Here is a 24,902-nt window from a genome sequence, read left to right on the forward strand (position 1 = left end):
TGAGGGTAAGGCTGGAGCTGACAGTCAGCTGGGATGAGAGTCCCTCACCCGACCCATCTCCATCCCTCCCTCCACTGCACAGGCAGCCCTCAAAGCCTCGGCCACGGGAAGCAGTCCCAGGCAAAATCTCACTGTGCACAGGCTGAGCCACTTCTCAGCCCTGATGCCAAAGTTCTGAAATTTCTACGCTGATCTTGTTAAAGAGACTCAACCCACACCACGTGGTACTTCAGGCCCAGTTTGGCTGGAAAATAAGTTGGCTGCTGGACCCCACCTGAAGTCTGCAATCAAGCACCTTCTGGATTTGTACTTTAATGTAACCACAAGCTATTAGGCTTGCTGTGGATACCATTACCTTTATTTCTGTACTCTACACACAGCACAAGACATAATGAATGCACATATTTACCCCACTGGCCCTCAAAGAACCATGAATGCTTTTTCTTAGACAGTCAATTTTGTGCTATATAAGTACATAATAATTATGGTTACTGTTGTCTTCAGCACCTACACAGCTTCTCAAAATAGATTTTCAAAAGCCTTCAGTGTTGGCCTAATTCTACTGACAATAACCCACCACTTTGTTTGACTGCAGCAGAACAAAGCTGAAAAGTGAAGGCAATTTTAAAATCCTGCCCTAGAAAATGAACAGCACTGCTCTAACAAACTTGTCCCTGCCAAGCCACACGACAGCAAAGAAAGCCAGCAATTCAGCCTTAATCTTCTGTCCAAACTAGTGAAAGCAAATCTGCAGGCCCTCAGACACAGCACACACACAGTCCCACACTCTCACCCCAGCTTTGCCCAATGCATCCACTCTGGCACAGAAAGGTACTGAAATGGAGGAAACACTGAACACAAGTACACTGCTAACTTGTGTCTTCCCAGCATCCCTGGGAAGAAGATCCCAGCAGAGCTTCATGCAGCCAGCAGTGAGGAAAGCTGTGCTGAGCTCAGTCTGACATTGAGATGGCTTTGACCTGCCTAGCACAGACATGCTCTAAGGCTGTGTCTGTCCTGTAAATTAAACATCCACGGAGGCGGCTCATGAGTACAGGAAAGGGGCCATTTTCCCTGGCAGCTCCCAGGGCCAGAAGGGTTTGCTCTCAGCCCCAGGCATATAAGTTCTCTGGCAGAGGTGCAGGCTAATTACTAACAAGCTAGATGTCTACTGAAAGAGGATAAAAGACAGGAAGCCAGGGAGGTGCTGTATGGAGGTGCTGTATGACACTTCACAACAAAACACACAGGAATGAATAGAATCACAGAATGGCTTGGGGTGGAAATTATCTTTAAAAGCCATCCAGTCCAACCACCCTGCCACAGGCTCAGACACCTTCCACTCCATGAGGCTTCTCGGGGCTCCAACCAACCGGGCCTTGAACACTTCCCATGACAGAGCATCCAGAACTTCTCTGGGCAACCTCTTGCAGTGCCTCACCACCCTCAGCATAAAAACTTGCTTCCTTACGTCTAATCTAAATCTTTGAACCCTCTTCCAGTTCAAAGCTATCTCCTTTTATCCCATCTCTACAGGTCTTGGTAGAACTGTCCTGCTCCAGCTTTCTTATAAGTCCTCATTAAGTTTTAGAAGGCTGCAGTAAGATCTCTCTGGAGCCTTCTCTTCTCCAGGCTGAACAACTCCAACTCTCAGTCTGTCTTCACAGAAGAGGTGCTCCAGCCCTCTGATCATGGGCATAGTTGTCACACCAACCCCATAGTCCCCTTTTCCTTCTGGTGCTCCAGTGTGCAAACCTAGCAAGGTACTCGATGCCCACTGTGAGACTTGAATAATCTTTTGCTCAAAAATCTGAACAATAAATAACATCATGAGTGAGGGATGTCACTCCCAGTGCAAAAGACGCTCCACAAGTGAATGTGAACTCAGACAAGCATGCAACACCTCCTCAATGCTGCTGACAGCCAGTTTGTGCTCACATATTTTACCACAGCAATTAATTCAGTTAAATGTGAGCCTGTTTGTCTTTACCAAAAGAAAAGGCACCACTGGTTTTTGTGAAAGTAAAAACCCAACTGTCTGGATACAGTTACACTCCTACAAAGACACTGAGTAGCAGAAAATTTGGAAGATTTGCTGCAGATACAGATTTTCTCACTTCTTTATGGGAATAGCGTAGAGCAATAGACTTAAATTGATCTCTGAATCTAAACCAGTGGAGATACAGCAATCTTTCTTTTTCATTATGAAGCACAGCAGTCTTTGTCCATAGATACACCCTTTAGACCCTTGCATGAACTTTTGACACTGTACTTTTGGGAAATCTTAGCCTTTCAGCAATTTCATCTTTTCTTGTCACTTTAGTCTGTCTAGCTTTACACTACAGAGGAAGGAAAGACCACAGAGATCTCTATTTTCTTGAACTGCAAATGATTTTCTGAGCTACTAAAGATTTACACCCTGTAGCAGCTGCCAGCCACCAGAGTCTCAGCAGCCATGGTCACAGGAGAGATTCTCCAGTGTTTTCCAGCTCAGAAACAGAACAGGTACAAGTGACTTTATATCTCTTGAAGCACAGCTATTCAATAAAATTAATGTTTCTAACTTTCTTTTTACTTGTTTAATCTGTCCCAATTTAGTTCTGACTTAGCCAACTGCAAAATCTCTGAGTGCATACGTAATAAAATAAACACAGCAATTCACATTAACAAATCAGCATTTGCAAAAATAGGAATGTTACAACAGCAGCTTAGCTCCTATCCAAATTCTCATGTAAAGCTCTAAAGAAACGCAGCAATCAGGATTATCCTGAGGTCCTTTGGGCTTAGTAAAGAATGACATTCTCACAATGCTTTTACTGTATTCTAAATGTTGCTCCTACTCTGCATTAGAGCAGGTTAAAATCTTTCAGCCAAACATTCTAGTTAACAATCATCCTTCTTAAAAGCACGCAGCAGTGGAACATTATGAGTTTTGGCTATCTGCAATATTTCAGCTACATTTCTATTAAAAACATATTTTTTGTTGGCATTTTTGTAGATGTAGGCCCCCATAAGCTTCTGCAACATATTGTAAAGAAGGAAAAAGAGAAAAAAAATTAAGGGAAACAGCTTTTTCAATTAAGAGCACCAGCAGGCCATGAGGCTTTCAAGGGCTGCTGTGCAGGGGTCACCAAGCACTCTCTTTCTTTTCAGAGATACAGCATGCATAATAGCTTACTATCTATAGCTTGCAATACAATGTCTTCAGCAAAATACTTGACAATGGACCCCACTTTCATAAAAAACTCCTCCAGATGTTGGGGCTGCCTAAGCCCCCAAATTTAGGCATGGTCTTAATAGTCCTCTTATACTGGACCACCTGGGAGTAAGAATTACCAAGACAAAGAAATCTGGGGAGAATTTGTAAATTTATGTAGAAATAAAAAACCTGGAAAGGAAAATTAATGATAAAGTCCACTTGCTGTTGATGACCAGGAAATCATAAATACAACAGAGTTGTTGTTGGATAAAGCAGTGCAGTATTAGTAAATGAAAATGCCTGTAAATGTTCTGGAAAGGAAATTCCACCTCAGCCTTCCTACAGGTACAGTGAAGCTCTCCTCTCTTCAGGGATGGAAAGGGGCCAGCAGAGGAAGGACTTTGTTTCCAACACACCGTGGCATTTACATTCATAATTAAAATGCCCTGCTCTAACCTATTTAGCTCATCTTTCTCTGAATGCTGTGCCTTCCTTTGCCTCTAGGGCAGACTGGCCTATTTCATCCTTCAAAGACTCTCCCAAGGAACTTTATCTCACAACTTCATGCATCTTCTGTGGATGCTCTGGATGAGTCAGCGGATGAGAATAAGGCATTTCTAGGGTGCAGTTCTTTGAAGTTGCCTCAGGCTTTTACCTTACAATGAGAGTAAAAAAAGTGTGTGAAATGTGCTTATTCCTGCCCATTGACTGGGAGCCTTCAGCCAGGATACTAACCTCAGACCAGGTGTCTACCTGATTTCATTATGATTTCAGCAGTCACAAAGTAGACTTCAAACACTATTCTGTCTCGCTTGGAATAATATGGAAGAAACAGTATTATGACCATGAAGGAAAAAAACAGGATCATGGCAAAGTCAGGAAGCCCAGTCTGATGGTCATGGTGCAAGGAAACACAATTATAGATCCATCACTAAATGGTGACACAGAAAGAAACGGGAGAACATTTGCCAAAGCCCAGACATGGTCCTCATAGATGGAATCAGCAATAGTTGCAGTGTTTGTTTCAAAAAACACTCTGCAGACATGGACTCACGTCTCTTGAATTCACTGTTCTGTTGGTGATATTTGTTAGTTCTGGAAAGACTTGGCCCAGCTTCTTTGGTACAATTATGTGAAGATTCTCAGGGCAAAATGATAATCTAAAAAGACATCTGCTGTATCAAACACACCCTTGATAGTAGAGAGGGACAGGATACTGTGTTTCCTCACAGAGATTCACACTCAGAATAGATCCACACTCAGAACAGATTCTCAGCATAAAGAAAAGGTGCCTTCCTGAACCTCTGCACTTCTAGAGGAACCAGCTGGGATAATAACAGAGAAGGGTAAGGAGAAATGACAGGACATCATCCAAGCTGTGGAAACTGCCTAATTTCACTTTCATTTATTTTAATGTAAGGCATATTAGACCAGAAGGAAAGGATACAAAGCAAAGCTCTTCTGCAGGGCTGTCAGATGGAAGTGTAGCCTCCAACCCACGCTCATGCTTGGGCTATCCTTGCCAGAGAAAAGCCAGGACAAGTCAGCTTGGGTGTAACATCCTCCAGCTTGTGCACAGTGCCAGCAAAGTCGCATGCCTGGGCTGTCTCAGGGAAGAAAACGAGCTCCTTGTGTCCTGACAGCAGCCACAGACATGGCTGAATTGGTAACTATCAACAGGTTGTCTGAAAACAGCAGTAATATGTGTGGGGGAATAAATACACAAATACTGGAGAAGCAGCAGACTATTTCGGCAGTTAATTATAGACTTCTACATCCTGGCAGGGTGGAATTTTATGAGGCACATAAAAAATGGGATGTATTTAAGAACAGCCCAGATTTATTCTTTTCATTGATTCTGCATGCTGATTTTGAAAATGCATGGATTAAATCAGAATGAAAAGGTGCCTGCATGATTGTCTTCTGCACGTACCAAAAATTAATTCCCCTCAGTAAGAGGCAGAGTTTCCAGTTCAGGGCTTCATTTGCATTATACACACTTTTTATTAATAGTGCAGATAAAGAAATCATTCTGAATATAAGACACCAGGATCTGACAAGAGCCACTGGGATCAATGAAGAGGATTCATTGCACTGAGTGATCTGGATCCCAGTTTAAGCACGACACGGAGATACAATATCGACTTGAGCTGGTCCAAGCTCATCCATCCAGGAATAAATACAGCAAGCTAAAGTGAAAGGGTGGAAAATACTATCCTGGGCTGTGACAACTCTCACATCCCTGACTGGGTAACAAGCTGTATGGGGAGATCCCAGGGTGCCAACTGCAAGTGTTAATGAGCTATGTAAACAAGGAACAGAGTCAAATCAGAGGTGTTACTACACCTGATTAGCCTCTGGTCCAGTTGGTACTGAACCAGTGTTCAAGTTGGCTTTCCACAGTGAAAAAAAGGAATTTTGACAATAGTGAAATAAGTACAGGGCTCTGGGCTCCATCTGTTAAATGTATTAAAGGAATGATAGCACAGGTCTCTTCACTGTATTTGACAAAGATTTTGCAAAATCCCTGGTAACTAGAAAACACAGGCTGAAACTAAAATGGAGATCTTTGCCAGAGATGGCAATTAGCTAGTGGAACAAGGCTATAAAATCCGTGATGGATTCTCCAGATGGAGATTGTTATACTCACCAGGACTGAATGTTTCACAAACTGGAATTAATTCATGGAATCGTGCAAAAAACTAAATTAGATTAGTTCCAAGCCCTTTTACCTAACAAGCCATGACTTTCTGAACCTACACCTAAGAAAAGTTAGCAAAGACACCATTCAATAATGGCTGCACATCTAGGAAAGGAAACCTTTTCTAAAGATTATTATACTTGGCTAACTTAAAGCATTCAGAAGTTGTGAGTCAGGGCCCTAAGCATCAAGCAATTGGCTTAAAAATACTGACATTTTAAAAGTAAAAAGTACTGGTTCATTTTTATTTGCCTTCTAGTTGTTTTGTCTTTTAAGCTTCAAGGTTCAAATTCTGGTCTGCAACTGTGATGTCCATAAAACAGAAGTCACTATATCTAATTTATAAAAATGCTGAGACTACATCATCATATGACTCTAGGATTTCTTCAGTACAACACCAATTAATAATCTTGAAATTTACAATAAATTTCAAGATTTCACCCCAATGATTATAAAGGCAATGTCTCCTTTAAAACCAGTCATGTGCAAAACAAAAAGTCAAACCAAAAAAGGAAATGAAGCAGCAGCTACAGTTATTCCATAATCCTTCAACAGCTCCTGGCCAGCATTAGTCCATTTCCAGCCACATTTCCCTTGTCAAAGAAGGACAGTGGGGAAGTGGGGGTTCAGTGGCCCTTTAAGTCTTTTCCATCCCTGGTACCTGTGAGTGCTTTATCTGGCTCAATGCTCTCTGTGTTTCTCCTCTTTTGTGGAACACAGAAGACACTCCCATGGTCACTGTCCAGAGGATGAACCTGCACTGATGGATGGGCTGGGGAACTGGTATGACCAAGACAGGGAAGGAGATGCTGGGGTACATGAGATTCCCATCTGACCATAAGCAAAGTTCTGTTTCCATCAGTTTCTTTCCCAGACACTCCTGATGAGATGAAAGCTGAAATTCCTTACCTCACTTGTTCCTGTAACAGAAAAACCAGCCTCTCCAAACCCTACCCCTACTGTTAATTAACCCTATGAAATCAGGCAGTCCCCTATCTCAACCTCTTCTGTCACAGTCCAACATCCCAGCCAGATGCCTGTCAGTGAGCAGCCCCAGAGCCCAGGTAAGGGGAGAAGCAGTGATCAGGTGCAGGGTTCACAGGAAGGTTTATGCTTGGGAACAATCCAGGAGTGTAACACAGCGCTCCCCCTGCACCCAAGTCCTCCAGCAGGGCTCAGACAGTGACTGCTGCCCAGGCAAATCCTCTAGTAAAGACAGGGCTGACTGACATCCCTGAACAGGTAACTTGCCTTTGTCCTCTCCAAAGACTGAAATACTTGGCATAGAGACCACTTTATGAAATTGCATTTTAAGCAGCGCAGACATGGGCAAGCCCATCCTGTCATGCAGCCCAAGATGCATGCAAGGATGCACTGGAGCACAGCTGCTGAGATAGAGAAATGACAAGTGATGAATAAACATACAGGGACTAAAGTCACCTCCAAAATGCTTTTGTCAACCAAATCTTCCTGGGTGACAGGACCATACAGGACCTGGGACCAGTTATAAACTGGGATAAGCACAGAATAAACTGAGTGAGTTTATTTCCTGGTTTTTAGTGACAGTAGTTCATAATAATTGAGAAAAGGTAATGAATATTTCAGTGTGCCGAAGGAAAGTGAAAAGTTGACATCCTTGTGTTAAAAAATACAGATAAGCCTGAGATGAGGATGAAGACCACCACTTTGCTGAGACCCAGAGGCTCACTGTCTGACATCTGAAAATAGTCAGATATTCCCCCATTCACCGACAGAAAACCTCCCCAAAATCCAGGCAGCATATGAAGGAAGCCAAGAAGGACCTGAAAATGACCACCTGTACATAAGGACCCAGAACTGCCTTAAATAAAGTTCAAGAAACACCATACACCTTAGAGCAAACCCTGATTTGGTGAAACAAGCCCAGCCATGCCAAGCCCCTAACCTACATCTGAACAAGTTTGCTGGCAGAGCCAGGGATAGCAGACTGACAAGTATTAAGGCCCTTGCTGAGTTGCAAGAAAGATACCACTGAAGAATTTTTTAGTAAGTGTGCAAAACTTGGCTCTGCTCTGCTCTGTCACACTGCCAGTCCTCTGCTGCACAGAATATCCCTTCCCCTGGTGCCCCAGGACCTGACAAGAGGGAGATTTCTCCATGCAAAGAAAGCATGCAGGGGGAACAGACATCCTCTCTGCAGTGTGATTTGGGGGTGAACGATGCTGCCTTGCCAGGAACAAGCAGTGACCACCACCACGAGCCAGTGGATTTCTCCCCACAGCTGCTGAGGTGATCCAGACTCTGCTGAGGACTTGGCATGGAAATCTGCACTGAATCAAGGAGGTTTCTCAGCACTAACCTTGCTGATCAGGCAACTGAGAAAAGCTTTGGAAGTGGCCCCCAAGGGTTTTCTACTTGACTCCACTGATGTTCCCAGTTAGCTGAAGCAGTGCATGCAGCACCCAGCTCCACTCACTTGCACAGACTCAGAACACTCTGTGGCTATTGAACCAGCAGTTTCCAAGAGTGATAAAAATACTCAAACCAGCTCCTTTTCTATGGGGATGAATCTGCTTGGTGCTGGAGGTGCTTGTTAGCATCACAAACAACTGCAGAAAAGCATGGCCTCAGTTGTCCTCAGATCTCCATAGGTCTTTCTTTGCACAAACAGGCATTTTTGCTTAGGTCTTAAAAGTACCATCTTGCTCTGAAAAAGTTGCATAAACTCTGCACAGTGGCCATACATGTAGCTGTAGAAGGATTCAGTGCAGGCCTGCCACTTGTCACAGCCACCTTGCCTCTGCCACTGAAACTACACTTTGAGTTTCTACCTGTCTCAACACAAAACCCATCTTTGCTGCAAACATGGAAAAGCAGAGCATTCCCTCCTGCATTTCATGCCTTACACATTTTGGACAGAAAGAGCCAGGTCGGTTGCACCACCTTTTCTTTGTGCCTGTGCTGTGGTAAAATAACTATGCAACTTCAAGTGATGCCAGCAAAACCTCTGGGGATTCTCAGATCAGTAAAGACCCAATGAGGCAGCTTGCAACATGGAAACTGCTCACATTCACACCAAACAATGTCAGACTTCCAAACCCAACAAAATAACTGTCTGAGAGGTCAAAGAGACAGGGATGACACAGACAAACACTTGCATTGAAGTACAACAGGGAAAAAGAGCCCTTAACACACCATCTCATCTCTGAAGGCAGGACCTGCACCACTGGCAGGGCTCAGTGCACAGCCAGCAAACACTGGATTATTTTTAATGCGCTTGGAATAAACCTGTGCTCACAGGGAGGCCTGGCATGAGGGGCTCAGTACCGTGAAAGCCCCATGTGAGTACTGTGGGGAGATGGAAGTAGCACATAGCGGAATATAAGTTTTATAGAGTCCTCTGGGAGATGCAGGTACCTCCACCAGCCAGGCCTGCCATCCCAGCCACAGGATGTTATGTCCCCACGGCAGTGTGTGATGTCCCCACCGTGTGCCTGGAGCTACAGCTCACTCTGGCCGTGTCTACACGAGGCCCAAGCCCCACAGACACCCGGGCAGGAGCAGGTGACCCCGCAGACCCCCCAGTGGCCATTACCTGCTGAGCCCATACTCTGGGGGCGGCTGGTAGCGCACGAGGGCCATCTCTGCCCGGGCGGGCTGGGGGGCGGCGTAGGCAGCCTTGAGGACATCTTGTGACGATTGTTCGCCATAGAAGAGGCCGTGCTCCTGCGCCTTGCTGCCTGGGGCTGCTGCCTTGCCTTTGTAAGGGTACTCGGGAGGTGGGCCCCGTGGGTCCGCAGCCTTGCTGGGTTGTGGGGCTGCCTTGAAACCCTTCCCACCTCCTGGGGCTGGGGGGTGCTGCTTGGCCCCGTTCCTCTCCAGAGAGAGCTGCATGATCCTCTCGCTCAGCGAGCGGACGTGGCCCTGCTTCAGCTCCTTCAGCGCCTCATCCTTATGCGCCTGCCCGCTGTTGGCCCGGTTCACCGTAGGCCTCCCCTCCGTCCTGGACTTTTGGCTGGAGGAGCCATAAAAACCCGGCGTGGCGGCAGTGGCTGGTGGTACGGGCTGGCCACGGAAAAACTGGGATTGAGCCTTGGCCTCCTCGTAGGTGGGGAGCTCCTCGGTGCTGTGCGGGGGCTGCGGGGCCCGAGGCTGCTTCTCCATGGCAGCACCGTCCCCCTGGTGCTCCTGCCCCTGTGGTTCCTGCCGCCCTGATGGCTGGACCATTGGCAGGTCTTCGGGAGCAAGGTTTTCTGCAGAAGAGAGAGTGCTGGCAGTGCTGTTGGAGGGGCCGGCGCTGCCCGTCGCCTGGTGCTGGATGGCCAGCAGGTTCATGTTCTCGCTGGGGTTGCCATACCTCAGCCGCTCCTGGATCAGGCGCTGCAGGACGGTGCCGGCTGCCACCTCCTCCGCCCCTCGCATCTCCGCCTCTGGCACACGGCGGAAGCTGGGCGGGCGCAGGGTGCAGAGGCTCTCCTCGGCTGGGCAGGGAGAGAAAGGAACCCATTAGCTCTGCTGTCCCGGAGCTCTAATTCCCCCTGCTGTTTCTTCCCTTCCTACATCCTACAACGGTGACCCCATGCCCAGGATGCACCCCCATGGACAGTGTTCTGCCAGGATTCCCGTGGCAGTACAGGGGACATGGCTGGAAGCCAACAAAGGAGGCAGAGCACTGCTCCCTGCTCATCCTCCACCCCTACATCCTAATTCTGTTTGGCAGTGACCCCTAGGAACACATTCCAGTCCCCTCCCTGGCCTTTCCCTCCATAATATTCCATGCGTCCAGTGCCCACAGCTCTGAACCTCCCTCTAAGTCAACAAGGGACATTCCATGTCACAGGGAAATTTGGTATTTTCTAACATGGTTAGGATAGGATAGGATAGGATAGGATAGGATAGGATAGGATAGGATAGGATAGGATAGGATAGGATCCTACAATGGTTATCTCATCCCACTGCTTGGCCAATTCAATGCCCACAATAAGATAAAGCATTTTATTAAGTCCTTGTCCAAATGCCTCTTTAAACACTGACAGGCTTGGGGCATTCACCACCTCTCTAGGAAGCCTCTTTCAGTGTTTGACCTCTCTCAGGAGATGGCTTGTACAACTTACAGAGCCAGCCTGAAGGACAACACTAACTGCTGTATTTTTGATGGCCAAAGGTGTAAGAGAACTGTGTGCCATGACAAAATAAAATGTAAGATGCGTCACAGAAAAACTGTGAAATGGAATTGAAAATGAAATGGTCCTAAAGGTCAGAGAATAATCTGTGCTCTGGCATCTTCCTCTAAAATGGCAATTTCCCTTCTGGATGAAAACACTATTTCTAAGGGAGTCGATAATAACTGTTGCAATTTTACAAGGAAGGCCTTATGGTTATAGATGTAATGCCAGCATTTAAAAAAAAAAAAGCACAGACAAATTAGCTACACAACCCTAACACAGACTACTGAAGTCATTCAGAGTCAATGGCACCATGTTTGCGCTATATATGCAGTGGAGCTTGCCTGGAGCTAAGCATCTAGAAGCATTTGGACAAAGCTCTCAGGCACATAGTGTGATTCTTGGGGTGTCCTGTGTAGGGCCAAGAGTTGGATTTGATGACCCCAATGGGTCCCTTTCAACTCAGCATATTCTATGATTTAACCATGGCTGAGACTTCTGGAATCCCTCCCTCCCGTAGCCCTCCTTCCATCCCAAAAGTGCTGTAAGATGTCTATCTGAACACTGTCTGAGCTCAGACAAATGCTTCTGAAAGACTCCAGTGCAGACAAAAGTGAGAAGAGTCTTCCAATGTCCCTAGGCAAGAAGGAGGTACTTTCTGCAGTTTGGTTTCTTGAGGTCACTCTTGGCAACTTTCTCTCTCCTGCTGTTCCAAATTCTCAGAGGAGTTTGTCAGGACTTATATATGTTTCTTGGCATTTGAAAGCAGTTTAAAAGCAAACTTTCTCTTGAGGTCTTGTCATTTCCCTGAGGTTTCATCAGTTACTACATGCTGTGGGATAACTTACATACAACCCATATGCCAGAGGGAAAGAAAAGCCTTTGACTCTTAACAATGATAAGAGGTCATTTCCACTAACATTTCTGTGGCAAAGCCTTAAAGATGATTGGGGGGCTCATGAGAGACAGAAGATTCCCAGGCTGTTTCACTCCACACCCGTCCTAGCAGATACATCTCTCCCGCTTTCCCTGAAACAATGTTATCTGTCTGCCAGCCTCACTCACTGGGGCTGCAGTCTGGCCACCAGCTCTCAGAGAGTCTGTCAGCTCCTGGGGATAGTGCTTGAGGCAGGAAGATGCACAGACCCACAGTGCATCTCCATCTACCTGTCTGCTCAACAGCCAAGTATCCAGCTGCTTTAAATGTCCCTGCAGTTACAGCAAACTCTTGCTGCTTTGTTCATGTTATCACAGCACACTGGACACTTTCACAGACAAGCAATAATGTCTCCCTTACACACCAGAAGGCTTACAGTCTAGGTTGTTAGACAATGCCTGAGAAAAGCCTGAGGAAAGGGGATAAAGCCAACATCACACAGTCAAATGCAGTTTTTTATAATACATCAGGATTTCCGTGCTAGTCATGTTATCACCTTTTTATCTGGGAGGTGTACTTTAAATTGCCTATTACTGAAGTCCAGAAGGATTGACCACAGTGAGCTTTCCAGTGCCTATGGTCTTGCTCCATCAGCAAAAGAGCCATGGAAATTGGTCCAGCTGCGCACTGAAAAGCAACCATGTCCTGAAGGACAAGTGGAAATTATGCATCCTCCACAAATACAGGTGATAAGCGATGGTGGGTCACAATACACAAGTCAAAGGTAACTTTGACTCTACCAAGAATGAGAAGCTGGACTTCAACTCTCTAAATATTACTTGTAAATGGTTTAAACTGCTCAATTTATACTTTGGGAAAACCCTGGAAGTAAATGCAGTGTGTTCATAGAGAAGTGTGGTCATGCACTTACTAGCTTTTTCTTTGGCACTGATCACTTCAGCCGTTAGCGGGGACACTTCATGCCTGCCAGCAAACAACTGATCCTGGTAGAGAAAGCTAGAGTCTTCCAGTACCTGGACTGGGCTGGTAGGCTTGTAACAAACAGATGTGGAGCCTGTAAGAAAGAAGAGCAGAATGCCAGTAAAGAAACCGCATGAATGACAAAATGTGAAGCCATGACATATGACAGTAGTCCAAAAAAATTTCTTGAGCATGGCTAGGTGCTGAGAAGCCCTTCTGTGGCCAGTGAGCAAACCAACTCTTCAGTCTGCACTTCCCAAATAACACATTAGCTCTGGGGAACAAGAGGCAAAACACCAAGTCACGAGTGTTGTTTGATGCATTGACCCAGCCTGGCCTACAAGGTGCTCAGTCCAGGTACAAAGAAAGGTTTGTAGGAGCTAACAGTGAAAAGCCACAAGGTCACAAATCAAGGCATAGCCTGAGGACATGAAATCAAGAGAGTCATAGTAAAACTGAACAAGGGAGTGGGTAAAAAGAAGGAAAGGTGAGGACACAGCCACACATTAAATAGGACTATAGTCTGGGAAAGGTCTTACCACAAAATCTGCTCATGAGTAATAGTTCAGCAATACAGAAAATTGCTGAGACAGAAAATACAACCAGTGCTATCAAGGGAGAGAGTTTATAAATCACTTTGTCCAGATGTTCTTAATACAGTATGGAGCGGATGTAGCTGGAGGCCATGGGAATTTGTGCTGCAGACCAACTGCACAGGAGCTGCATGCCCCAGCATCCCACAGAAACTGATGGCTGCACTGCACTGGTTTTGGCTAGGACAGAGTTAATTTTCTTCTCAGTAGCTACTGCGGGGCTATCTTTTGGATTTCTGCTGGAAACATTGTTGATAATACAGGGATGTTTTAGTCTCTGCCGAGCAGCACTTACACAGCACTAAGGCCTTTTCTGCTTGCAACTTGGCAAACAAGGCTCATCCTAAATCTGTTTTCAGGGGTTCTTGTTCTAACAAACTGATACAAAACACATCACAGCAGTGTTAGGCCAGGAATGACATTGGCTTGACCCTATATTTCAAGCCACAAATGGCACTGGCATAATCCTACAATTCAAGGAAGACACAGACTGTACAGGGTCCTAAGGAGGGCTGCAAAAATCATCAGTGGGCTGTAGAACTTGTTCTGACTAAGAGGAAAGGCTGAAGGAGTTTGGTCCTTTTTCCCCAGAGAAGAGAAGGCTGTGAGGGACCTTCAGTACAGTCTTGCAGCTTTTAAAGGGGGGCTACAGAGAGGAAAAAGGGTCTCTTTTCACAAGGAGCTACAATGAGAAGGGGCAGCAAGCACAAGTGCAGTAAGAGATGTTTTATCTTGACATAAGGATGAAACTTTTTACAGTGAAAACAATCACTCACTGAACAACCTCCCCAGGGAGGTGGCAGACTCCCTATCACTGGAGGTTTTCAGTATGCGATTAGACACTGTCCTAGATAATCTCATCTACATTGTCTCCTTCCCTCAGAAGGTCAGACCAGATGATCTGTGAGGTCCCTTCCAACCTGGTCTGTTCTATGCTTTTGTGATTTTTACTTTCTCATTTTTCTAAGAATTTACTAATTTTGTAAAGAGAGGCTTCTTGAGATTCAAACTTTGGAAATGAGCATCTTCTGGCTGCAAGTACCCTGGCACAACAGGCACACAGCAGGCTCACTCTCCACTCACCCCACTGGTTGTCACAGGTTTTAGGCTAAGAAATGGGAATGGTCATCAATCTCTAACCCCAGCCACTTGCCAAGGACTTGCTTGAGCAGGAGGCAGAGTGCTCAAAGTGGCACCAGTGGTGCATCTGGCCATCCCTGTGGGGCAGGAAGCCCACAAGAACAGGGATCCACAGCATCTCACTCTGCAGGAAAAACAGCCATCCATGCATGATCTGGATTTATTAATCCTAACTGCTTGGTTTGAGCTCAGCTAACTGCATGCTCCCTGCATATATCACACAGGTCATCACTAGCCCCATGCAACTGCATGGAGCAAGGCAGCAGGGGGATGATAAGGGGGGGGTAGGATCCAGCCTGTCATTTCTACAGGCACGAAGATACTATTTTCTTCTGTGCCAAGAGGAGAGGAAATAGGCATTTCTAGAAAATGTTAATGAATTCATCACTTTACCATTCATATTATGCATGAATGTGTATGGCAGTTATCTATATTTAGAAAGCAAGAGGGAAAGATTGCTTGCTTGAGTAGATCTAAGCCATATATGTACGTGAAAACAAGCATAGGAGACTGGTCTGTAAATTGTGCTGATGCTGACACAAACCCAAGAAAAATCTCAAGTACACTAATTTCCAAAATTATTGGCCTTTTCTGGTAGAGAATAGGATTAAAGACACCCTTCGTTGTTCCTCCACACACACAGTCCTGCCTTGGAATTTGGAATCCTGTATGCAACCAGTGCACTTCAAACTCGAGCTTGTTCTTTGAATAAAAAGTAGATTGGGGTGAAGCAAAGGAAACCTGCACACCCAAGAAAGAAGACAAGCAGCTTCAAGACAGGCAACATGGGCAGCCAGCAGATACTGGCTTGGCCCCACCACTCACCAAAGAGAATTCAAAAGAAATAAACTGTTACTAAAATTGCAGCCTCGCCTTCTGCATTTCGAGTCTGTAGGCACCCTTGGGTCATGATTTCAAATCTTACAAGATGGAGAACAAAGATATGTTTTTTTCTTTAACAGGAGCAGAAATTCTCACCTAACCACTTGTCCCTGGTTGTTGTGGCAGAGCAATATTCTACTAAAATCAGGACTGGTAAGTGCCAGCATCTGCCAAACTGCTCAGTTTCTGATCTCTATTGTATCACAGTCAAAATCAAGTAGCCCCAATCCAGGCAGAAACTACTGGACTGTGCTGTATCCATGTTGATGTTTTATCATCATAAAATGATGTCATGATGTTTTATGATGTTAAAAATGATGTAACAATATTTTATGTTCATTCACAGTAGGTTTTAATAAAATGTCAGCTGTAACTGACACAGAAAACCAGTTTCCGTGTAACACAGAAAACAGATGCCAATAGATCAGTGCTTGGCACACAGCCACAATCCAGATCATGGACAATAAGGCACCACTTGAAAGCTCAGTGGAACCTCACAAGACATTTGAAGCAAGGCACAAGCTCTTTTTCTTTCTCCCCTTGCTGTCACTGGAGCCTTCCAAACCCCAGCTCCCCTCTCTCAAGGGAAAGGCTTTATTACATCCAGTTCTGACATGGTGCAAGGCACCCATCCAATGGTTAGGGACTTGCTCCTTTTCCCAGACCTCCTCATTGCTCTACAATGGTCACCAGAAGAGCAATTTTCATTCCTATAACTGATTCCTAGTGCCAGAGCAGTGGTGCCCAGCAGCCAGGAGCTAAGAAGCCAGTTGAGAGCAACCTAGAATGAAGATCATCACCCTGCCAGGGGCACGTCCCTGGGGAATGGCTCTTTACCCATATCTAGTCCAAACAAGCCACAAACCACAGCTGCTGCAGCTGCTGCCCCATGATTTGTGGCAGCCACTACCAAGAAGAACTGACCTCATCATGCCTGTAGGTGCCTGCAGGCAGCTGCCAGCTGGGCTGTGCCCTCTGCTCTCGCCCTCCCAAAGCCAGGCCAGTCCCCTCAGCCCCAGAATGCCAGGATCCAGTCCAGTCCACAGACATCATGCCTTCAATTGCCATGTATCTAGTGTCTCTTACAGCCATCTCTATAACACATGGGCATATTTCTGGCCCAGTTCAGTCCTTGTTAAATTGGGCAGCTGCTCCAGGCCTTCATTTCTGCATCTCTACCAACTCTCCTACATCTAAGGGACTGCCTGACACCAATTCATTTGTTTTTCCTTTACTTTTAGATAAGCATGCATTCCACTGTACAGAAGCAGATGTATTATCCTGGAGGTTACTGCACAGCAGTGCAATTCATTTGAAGATTCAGAACTATTCAAATGAATCAGTTGCTAAGATGAACACCAGACAGTCAGCCAGGACCCAGAGACAGTGGAGCAACACTTAAATATTTCCTGTTTCTGATGTGGCTTCAGTCTGGTTTTGAAAAGGATCTAAAGCAAACCACATAGGAAGCTCATTGCTGGGACATGAGAGGAAAGCCATGTTTTTAAAGCAGTAACAGCATCCCCAAGAAACAAATTTACAAAAACAGTCAGAGAAGATGGTTTTCTTACAGCCAAACTCTACTACTACTCTCGTCTTCAGCAAAACACCGGAAGATGCCAGTTGTGAAAACACACAGCTTGCTGTTATTGAGAGGCAACACCTCAAGGCAGAGCCCAGGTAATGAGTTTCTGCATCACACCCACTGGCCACCCAGGTAACATAATGTGGCTGCCCACAGCACAGCCCATGCTGCTGGCATGTATGACTCCTCTTCTACCACCCAAAAGCCACCCAGCCAAACAAAACCACAGAGCTGACCTTCAAAAATTTCTCTTTCAATCTGTACTCTACTGACCAAGTGGTTCAAAAAAGACTGACGTGTTTCAAATATGGTCCTAAGCAATCATCTGAAATTAAAAAGTAAGGAGGCTTTACACTCTCCTATAAACCCTGCCACAGTAAGTAAGGGAAGTCCAAAAATGACAGGAGAAAAATTACATCATTTCCAAGCCCACATCTGTCCTTCTGTATCACAGCTGTGCCAAAAAGGAGGATAAATACCTTATTCGACATTTAAAATATTTTCTCTGCCCTGCTGCTGCATAAAAACTTCAGGTCCAGAAAGGAAGAGAATTATTTAAGGGAAATAACAAAAGAACAGTAAAGCACTCCATGGCCTAGGGGGCAGCACAAAGGCTGTGCCATGAATTGCCCAGGGTGCACCAATCAGTCTCCACAGTGGGTCACAGGAACACTCTCTCCAGGATGGACACCCCTCCATGAGCATCCTGGCCCATGAACCCTACTTTCTTCCCTAAGCATTAGCCCAGCCATACAGCCATGCCACTCTCCCAAAGCTGGGAGGAAGATTTGAGTTTCCTTTGGCACAGAAAAAAATAACTCGCATGTCTCACTTATTGGTTTAAGTGCAAAAATTGGACTCCTAACAATGTCACAAGGGATGCTTTTGGTACCTCCAATAGCACTGGGATTCTTTTGCATCCACAGCTCCAAGGAAGCGCAGGGACTCAGGCAGCCACTGGTGATTATTTTCCATCAGCAGCTCCCCAGTCAATGCACAAGTTTTCTAGGTCACTTCTGGGGTGCCTGTGCCTGACTCATCCTCACACCCCATAATTCTGGGAGGTTCCCATGCCTGGGAACTTCGCATCCGCAGCCAGGGCTCCTGAGCCCTGCGAGGACTGAACAAGCATCACTAGTATCACTTCCACTGGAGCAGAGCAATATCTTGCAGGACAAAAATCCAACATGCATAATGCACACCAGATGTGAGTGAGCAGCAACTCTCATTTCCCACATGAAAGTGAGAGAAGCTGCACCCCTTTGCCTGGCAGGATTATCAGACCAAGCTACACCTCCACAACTCCTCGCTCTGGGGAAAGAGATCCTCATCCTAGTATCACCTCCAGGATCCACGTTGTGCTATTCCCCTGCTCAAGAAGAGTTTCTGGAGTCACCCATCCTTGGTACTGTCATTTCACTCTCCAGAAAGTGCATTGTCCAAGAAAGCACGAGCAAGACTAATGGGAGTAGGCAATGAAGTCAGCCAAACCCCGTCTTTCCCAAAGAACTGTGCTAACACGTCCAAATTTAACTGCCTACAAGGATGAACATTCTCCATGAAACTTCAGCCTCACATGCTTATTTTCATATATGCTTCCCTTCAGCAAAAACCAAAGCAGGGGAGAATAAAGCCTATGAGAGAAGCAAAGCAAATGTGCTTGGAAAGCAGCTCCCAAACCTGGCATGAGATCAGATGGATACAGGCAAGAGTGGAGCCAAGCCTGCCTCCCCGGGAGATCCCCTCGGATGCCCGCACTTCCCCGCCTTCCCGATGGAAATCAGGCGTGTAGGGGCAAACAGTGCCCATCACCACTCTTTCATCTCAGATGCTAACAGGTTTTATAACGCTAGAATAACACACTGGTTTTCACTCCTGACCCAGGCACACCCCAGAAGAGAGGCAGGATACAGGCAGAGTATTCTCATCACACCTCCAGGTGCCAAACATTACCTGGGCTGATGGAGGAAAGGATGCATATTCCTTAGGAAGCTGCGTTTGGCTTTGCAAAAATATGTGCATTTTAAGGTCTCTCCATATCATAAGTGACACATTTGCCTTTGCAGCTATAACATTGAGTCTACAAATACATCCAGCCCAAATTTATTCGAAGAATTGAATCAATAATTGAAACTCTTGCTTTGATCAAAGTGCCAGTGGCACAATGACAGCTCATGTCAGCACTGCTGCCCTGAGATGAAAGGATAAGTATTATTCAGAGCTGAAAGTAGGGGAAGAAACTCCCAGTAAAAGAATGAAATACAAAGGCTGACATGGAGCTTGCGAGTGAGACAACACTTCTGCTACAGCCACACAACTTGTCAGCCCAGCAACTGTCTGCAGACATTTTCACTACACTATAAATTCTGATTTCCAAGCAATAAAAAACCCTCCAAGATAAAAATGCATCACATAAATTCTTAGGCAAGGAAATCTTTTCCCACTGGGGGAAAAAAGCAAAATCATCAATCAGCTACAACTTACAGACAAGACACTTGTAGAGCAGGAGTTTAAGCCATGATAAATTTTGCTGTAGTTACTGCCTTTAAAAATGATCACATTACAGAAAAGCACTGGCATGATCCGTGTCACTCCGATATTTAAGCCCTTACATTAATTAACCAGAAGTGAAATAGGACCTAGGTCTGTGGATCATTCAGTCGTAGTTCCTTGTTACTTCAAGCAACTAAGTTATAAAATTCCCTTCCTGAACTGAATAAACAGCATCCTGAAGAAGAGGATTTTTTTTCATCCCATTTGGAGTAGGTTTTGGGATCTCTCTTCCTCAGACACACACAAATATTCCTCTTGGTTCCCACTCACAGTCACAGACATTTCTCTTTATCCATCTATGTTGGGTTTTTTTGCCAGTGGTGTCCTTTAGGTTAAATAGCTTTCTCCCTGAGTCATTCCCACAAACTTGCAGAGTACAAAGGAGCCTGGGATAAGGACAGAACAAAAATAGTACAAAGGCTGTACAGTACTCTCTAACTGAAAAGGCGGGCATTGAACTCTATCGTATGGATTTCTAGAGTGTTTCCATTTTTTAACACAAGCAATAAACCATCGTAGGGATCTACAGTTCTTCACTTGATGTGTGTGGAGAACTGCTCGTTCTTCACTAAGATAACCCTACACTAAGCAGAGTCTTTGCACAATTTTTAAGTGTCATAACTTAAAGCAAGAAGAAATTAAACCTTCTTCCCACCAGAATATATATTACAATTATGATCCTTCCATTATTAAAACATTACATGCAATTTATATTCAGCCACCTTAAAAATGCAGGAATTTAATAAAGGTATTACACGTAGAAGTGCTAACAAGATAATTGCCTGTAGCTCTCGCTCCCAGATGGCTCAGCTCAGATTTAGAACAGGGAAAATCACAGCAACAGCCACTGGTGCGGAGCCATCATCATACCAAAGCCAGCTTCAAAATGTTGCTGGTCACAAGCAGGACACATCCCAGGGAATGGGACATGTCACTAGCAGGAACCTTCTGTCTGTCCCAGGTAGCCGTCACAGGGGGGAATTTCACTAAAAGCATTTAAAATCCTTAAATCTTTCATTAAATGAAATTAACAATGTCATTATTTTCCAGACTGAGACTTGATCACTGGAGTTATCGTTGTCTAAAGCATGTTTGTATTAATAATGATGTTTATATTTACATTAACCAGCATGGTCAGAGCAGATAATCCCAAGCGCTGCTCAATTATTTAACCCCATGCTATGTGTCCTCGAGGCATGCCATGCCCCTGTAGATCACCCCTCTCCTCGGCTGGTGCTGCCTTGACATATGCTGGTTGCCACTGCCTGGTTTGCACAAAAATGACACGCTACAACTACAAGATGTGGGACAGACATGCATCAGGAAAACCACAGCCACACAATGTGGGACACACCTGACCTGGACAAGGCCACTGGAAGCCAGCAAATGCTGCTAATGGGATACACCATAGTGTGTGACCAAATTCTGCTCTCGCATGCACCAATCCAAACCTGGAGCAGTTTCACTGGCTTCTACAGATCTACCTGAAATTTACATCCACAGTAGCATCTCATCTACTCAAAAAGTCACTAAATGACCAAAAACGGACACATACATTTCCTAAATGCAGCATTTGGACAGAAAACTTGCCCTAAGAATTTTTTTTTAAAGGTAATGTTGTTCTTGTTGCTATTATTTTCTACTTCCATCTATTTCTACTTCTGCCTTGAGTGGAAGGCAGGCCATTCCATTTAAAAATTCAGGACACAAATGGGGACCAGATTACATCTATCCCAAAGCTGCCAAAAAGCAATTGCTATATGAAGCCAAAAATCCTCCTGGGATTTTTCTCAAATCCACAAAATATTCCCGAGCACTAAACTTTCCACTGGGACTATTACATTAGCAGATAGTCTGTGTGTGAAAATCCAACTATGCAGCTGTCCTCCTAATGGTTTCCAGGACAAGAAGGCTGCACAGGGCACACACTCCTGCCTCAGCACCAAATAACATTTATACCAGACCTGGCCTTTAAAGCAAGTTACATGCCTATCAGTGAGAAAAAAAGGCACCGTGGACTCTTTCCTGAAGGAAAGCTGCAATGGTCAGCAGTAACATCTGTGCATAATCCTGAAACCAGAAAAGTCTGGTTGCGCCTGACCCTCCCCAGGCTGCTGCTGGGATTCCTTCCAACCCCCTTAGGTGTGTCTTTGCAGGAGAAATGCAAAGCCTTTGGCTCTGTGCTGGCGTTTCCTCACAGAGGAGCTCTTGCAAGGAGCACTAGAGCTGTATCCATGCATCCATCCCTCCATCCAGGCACTGATGTGCAGAGGGCTTGGTCCAGATCGCGGTGGGAGGTCAGGACTTGGAAACTGCCTTCAGGCCTGTCACCAATCCTGCAGATATCTGGACTTAGGAGAGGCCACACATGCCTCTTCGGATTGGAGCTGCTCTCCTCCAACAGTTGAGTGCTTTCTGAAAGAAGTGGGAAAGCAAAGTTTCCCCTGCCAAACATTGACAGGGAGAAAAGGGGAGCAATGGACATCAGGACAAATGAGAACGGACATGCAGGTGATTGGGGAGGTCCAAGTGGCCCCACACAGCCTGGGGAAACTAGGAAGCCCAGCAGCACTGTGGGGCACATACCTCCCCTATTTAACAACCTAAAACCTAAAGCCTCCCCTCAGTCGTGGCTGGGGATGAGGAAGGCTGGGCAGGACACAGACCCTCCATGCAAGGCCGTACCATGCACTCAGCACAGCTTCAGAGAGGGTTTTACTACAGGCTCTTGCCAACCCAATATTCCCTGCCCTCACCACTTGGACATTTCTGGATAAGGTACTTATACAATCCTTGGAAAAGCTTTTCTGGCCAGTAGAAATGACTACATATATATACACATATATATGCATAAAAGTAATCATATACACATGGTCTGTTTTTATTTATATACAATATATACAGCCATATATGTCTATAGCTATGTAAATATATAAAAATACATAAACACACATCTACATCTATTTAGATCTATATTTAGCATCTATATATATAGCTATATACATGCACACCTGTTAGCAGGAATGGCGCTGCCAGCTAGCTGTGCTCAGGAAAATTCACAGCAATCATGCTCACTGCCACTCTTCTCTCAGGAAGCTTTTAGGCTTATTTCTATACATAAAAAGGCATAACCTGAATTCAGTGGATGCACAAGACGGGCCTTGCAGACCCCCAGCCACCAGATTGTTTTCTCTGGCGGCAGCTGCCCACAGCTCCCGGGATGCTCGCACAGCACCAGGAAAGAGGAAAAAAACTCTTTCCATCGAGAGAGGAAAAAGCCCAAGCAGCGACCTTCCTGTACTTAAAGCTATGAATCACAAAACCTGGCAGAAGGATTCGGGTTTAAATTCACGTCGTGGGTTTTGGGTTTTTTTTCCTTTCAATGCTGACTTTTTTTTTTCTAACCGGAGTTTATCTTTGTTCCCTGCATGGGTAGGAAGGTTAAATATAAAAAAGTTCCCTCTCACCATCGTCCTGCAACAACAACGTGAGAAAGCGCCCTCCTGGCGTGGGAGGCCCCTCCTGCGTGTCCCCTGCGGCCGGCGCTGCCGCGGGACGAGACGAGGCGGGACGGAACGGGACCGGTGTCCCGGTGGGTGCTCCGGGGCGGCTCCGAGTGACAGCCCGGCGCTGGGGACCGCCGCGCTCGCTGCTGCGGAAACGGCAGCGGCCGCGCCGAGCGCCGCTGGAAGCATTCCCCGCGCTCCCGGCCGGCGCTTCGCTCTTCCCGGGAGCGCCGGGGCGGCGGACCCCGGCGTGTTCCCCCGTCACAATATACTGCGGACACCCCGCTCCGAACCGGGGCTGTTTCGGGGCGCCCCCCGCGCTGCTCTGCGCTCCCGGAGCGGGGAAGATTCCCGGGGAGGACTCCGGGAGCGGAGGAGCGGCAGCAGCAGCGCCCGGCGGGCGGCGGCTCGGGTCTGCCGGGGCGACGGGCGGCTCAGCACGGCCCCGGCCCCGCTCCCGCACCGCCCGCGGGGCAGCCCGGGGCAGCGGCGGGGCGCGCTGGCTCCGGGAGCCGGCGGAAGGCTGCCCAGGCCTTCCCGCATCCTGCCGGGAGGGCGGCGGGGCACGGCAGCGCTCGCGGGTGGGCATGAGAACGGGCACCGCGCCGCGGCACCCCCGCACACCCCGGCGCGATCCCCCGCGCACACGTGGGCACGAACACCCGCACCCCCCGTGCACAGACAGACAGAGAGACACACGTGTGCGCGAACATGTACGCACGGACACGCAGCCGAGCGGGGACACACGGACACCGTCTCCCTCCCCCGCCATTACCTCCGGCTCCGCGCCCCGCCGTCCCCGGCAGCACGGCTGCCATCCGCGCCGCTCCCCGCCGCCGCCGGGCGCGCTCCGCCGGCCGCCAGGGCCGGGCCGGGGCGGGCACAGCCGGGGCGGGAGCAGCCGTCGGGGCGGGGCCGGGGCTGGCCAAGCACCTCCCGGCGTGGGGCGGCCGCTGCCCGCCCCTCTCGCCCCTCCTGTCGGGGATGTAGGGGGGGGGCACGTTCGGGGGAGCCTCGTACCCCAGGCTTGAGGCTCGCAGCCCCATCCGGAGCCACTGAAGGCACCAGGGTACGCCCGGGGTGAGCCTGTGTGGCAGCACGGCTGCCCCGCCTCGTGTGGGGATGCTCGGCATCTAAATCCCGACCTAGAGACCGCCACAAACTCCCTGGTCCCTTGCGGGACAGTTGTTGGGGGTTACGCCGAGTCCCAAGCCCTGAATTAACTCTGGGCATCCTCCTCGTGTCCCAGAGCTCTAGCTTCTCCTTGAGCATGGAGGAGTCGATGGCTGTCGGGCATTGACCGGGGATATCATTTAGCTCCTAGACTCAGGGCCACGTTCCTGAGCGCAGCCCCTTGCCCTGCTGCCCACCTGCTCCATCACACGTCTTCGTGGTTTGGCACACAAGCTCCATGGGATAAGCGCTCAATAGGGCTGAAGTGACCCACTGCTCCATCTCCCCAGACTACTCCAGCCCTCCTGCCAAGGGTTTGACAGAGGGGACATGGCAGAAGAGCTGCTCTGGTGTTTGCACAGCACTTCATTCCCATCCCTGCAGCCATGATGTGGGCACAGACTAGGTTCAGTAGTCCCAACACACTCATTCCCAGCACTGCTCCATAAGGTAGGCATCTTTTGGGATGTGTGGCACTGCCAGGACGCTGCTTGGGTTTCCCCATCTCAGTGCTTCAACCTATTTCAGCCCAGCAAGCTGCCCAATGATGCCAGGATTGTCTACTGTA

At 47.1% G+C, this 24,902-nt stretch overlaps 1 protein-coding gene across 3 annotated transcripts in view; it reads right to left on the reverse strand.

Moving 5' to 3' along the window:
- AMOTL1 (angiomotin like 1) overlaps positions 1 to 24,020 on the reverse strand; it is a 54,432-nt gene extending 30,412 nt beyond the window's left edge. The window contains exons 1-3 of one of the 3 annotated variants that reach the window (XM_064718776.1): positions 23,937 to 24,020; positions 12,853 to 12,996; positions 9,475 to 10,360 (exon numbers count right to left, since the gene is read on the reverse strand). In XM_064718776.1, coding sequence (XP_064574846.1) covers positions 9,475 to 10,360; positions 12,853 to 12,996; positions 23,937 to 23,979 — 1,073 coding nt within the window. In that variant the 5' untranslated portion in view covers positions 23,980 to 24,020. Of the gene's footprint in view, positions 1 to 9,474; positions 10,361 to 12,852; positions 12,997 to 23,122; positions 23,209 to 23,936 lie in introns of those variants that run through there. The other 2 variants (XM_064718783.1, XM_064718795.1) reach the window with 2 other exon arrangements.
- Between the last annotated feature and the right edge of the window lie 882 nt (positions 24,021 to 24,902).

Source organism: Zonotrichia leucophrys, chromosome 1 (genome assembly GCF_028769735.1).
Source record: "Zonotrichia leucophrys gambelii isolate GWCS_2022_RI chromosome 1, RI_Zleu_2.0, whole genome shotgun sequence".
Taxonomy (NCBI): domain Eukaryota; kingdom Metazoa; phylum Chordata; class Aves; order Passeriformes; family Passerellidae; genus Zonotrichia; species Zonotrichia leucophrys.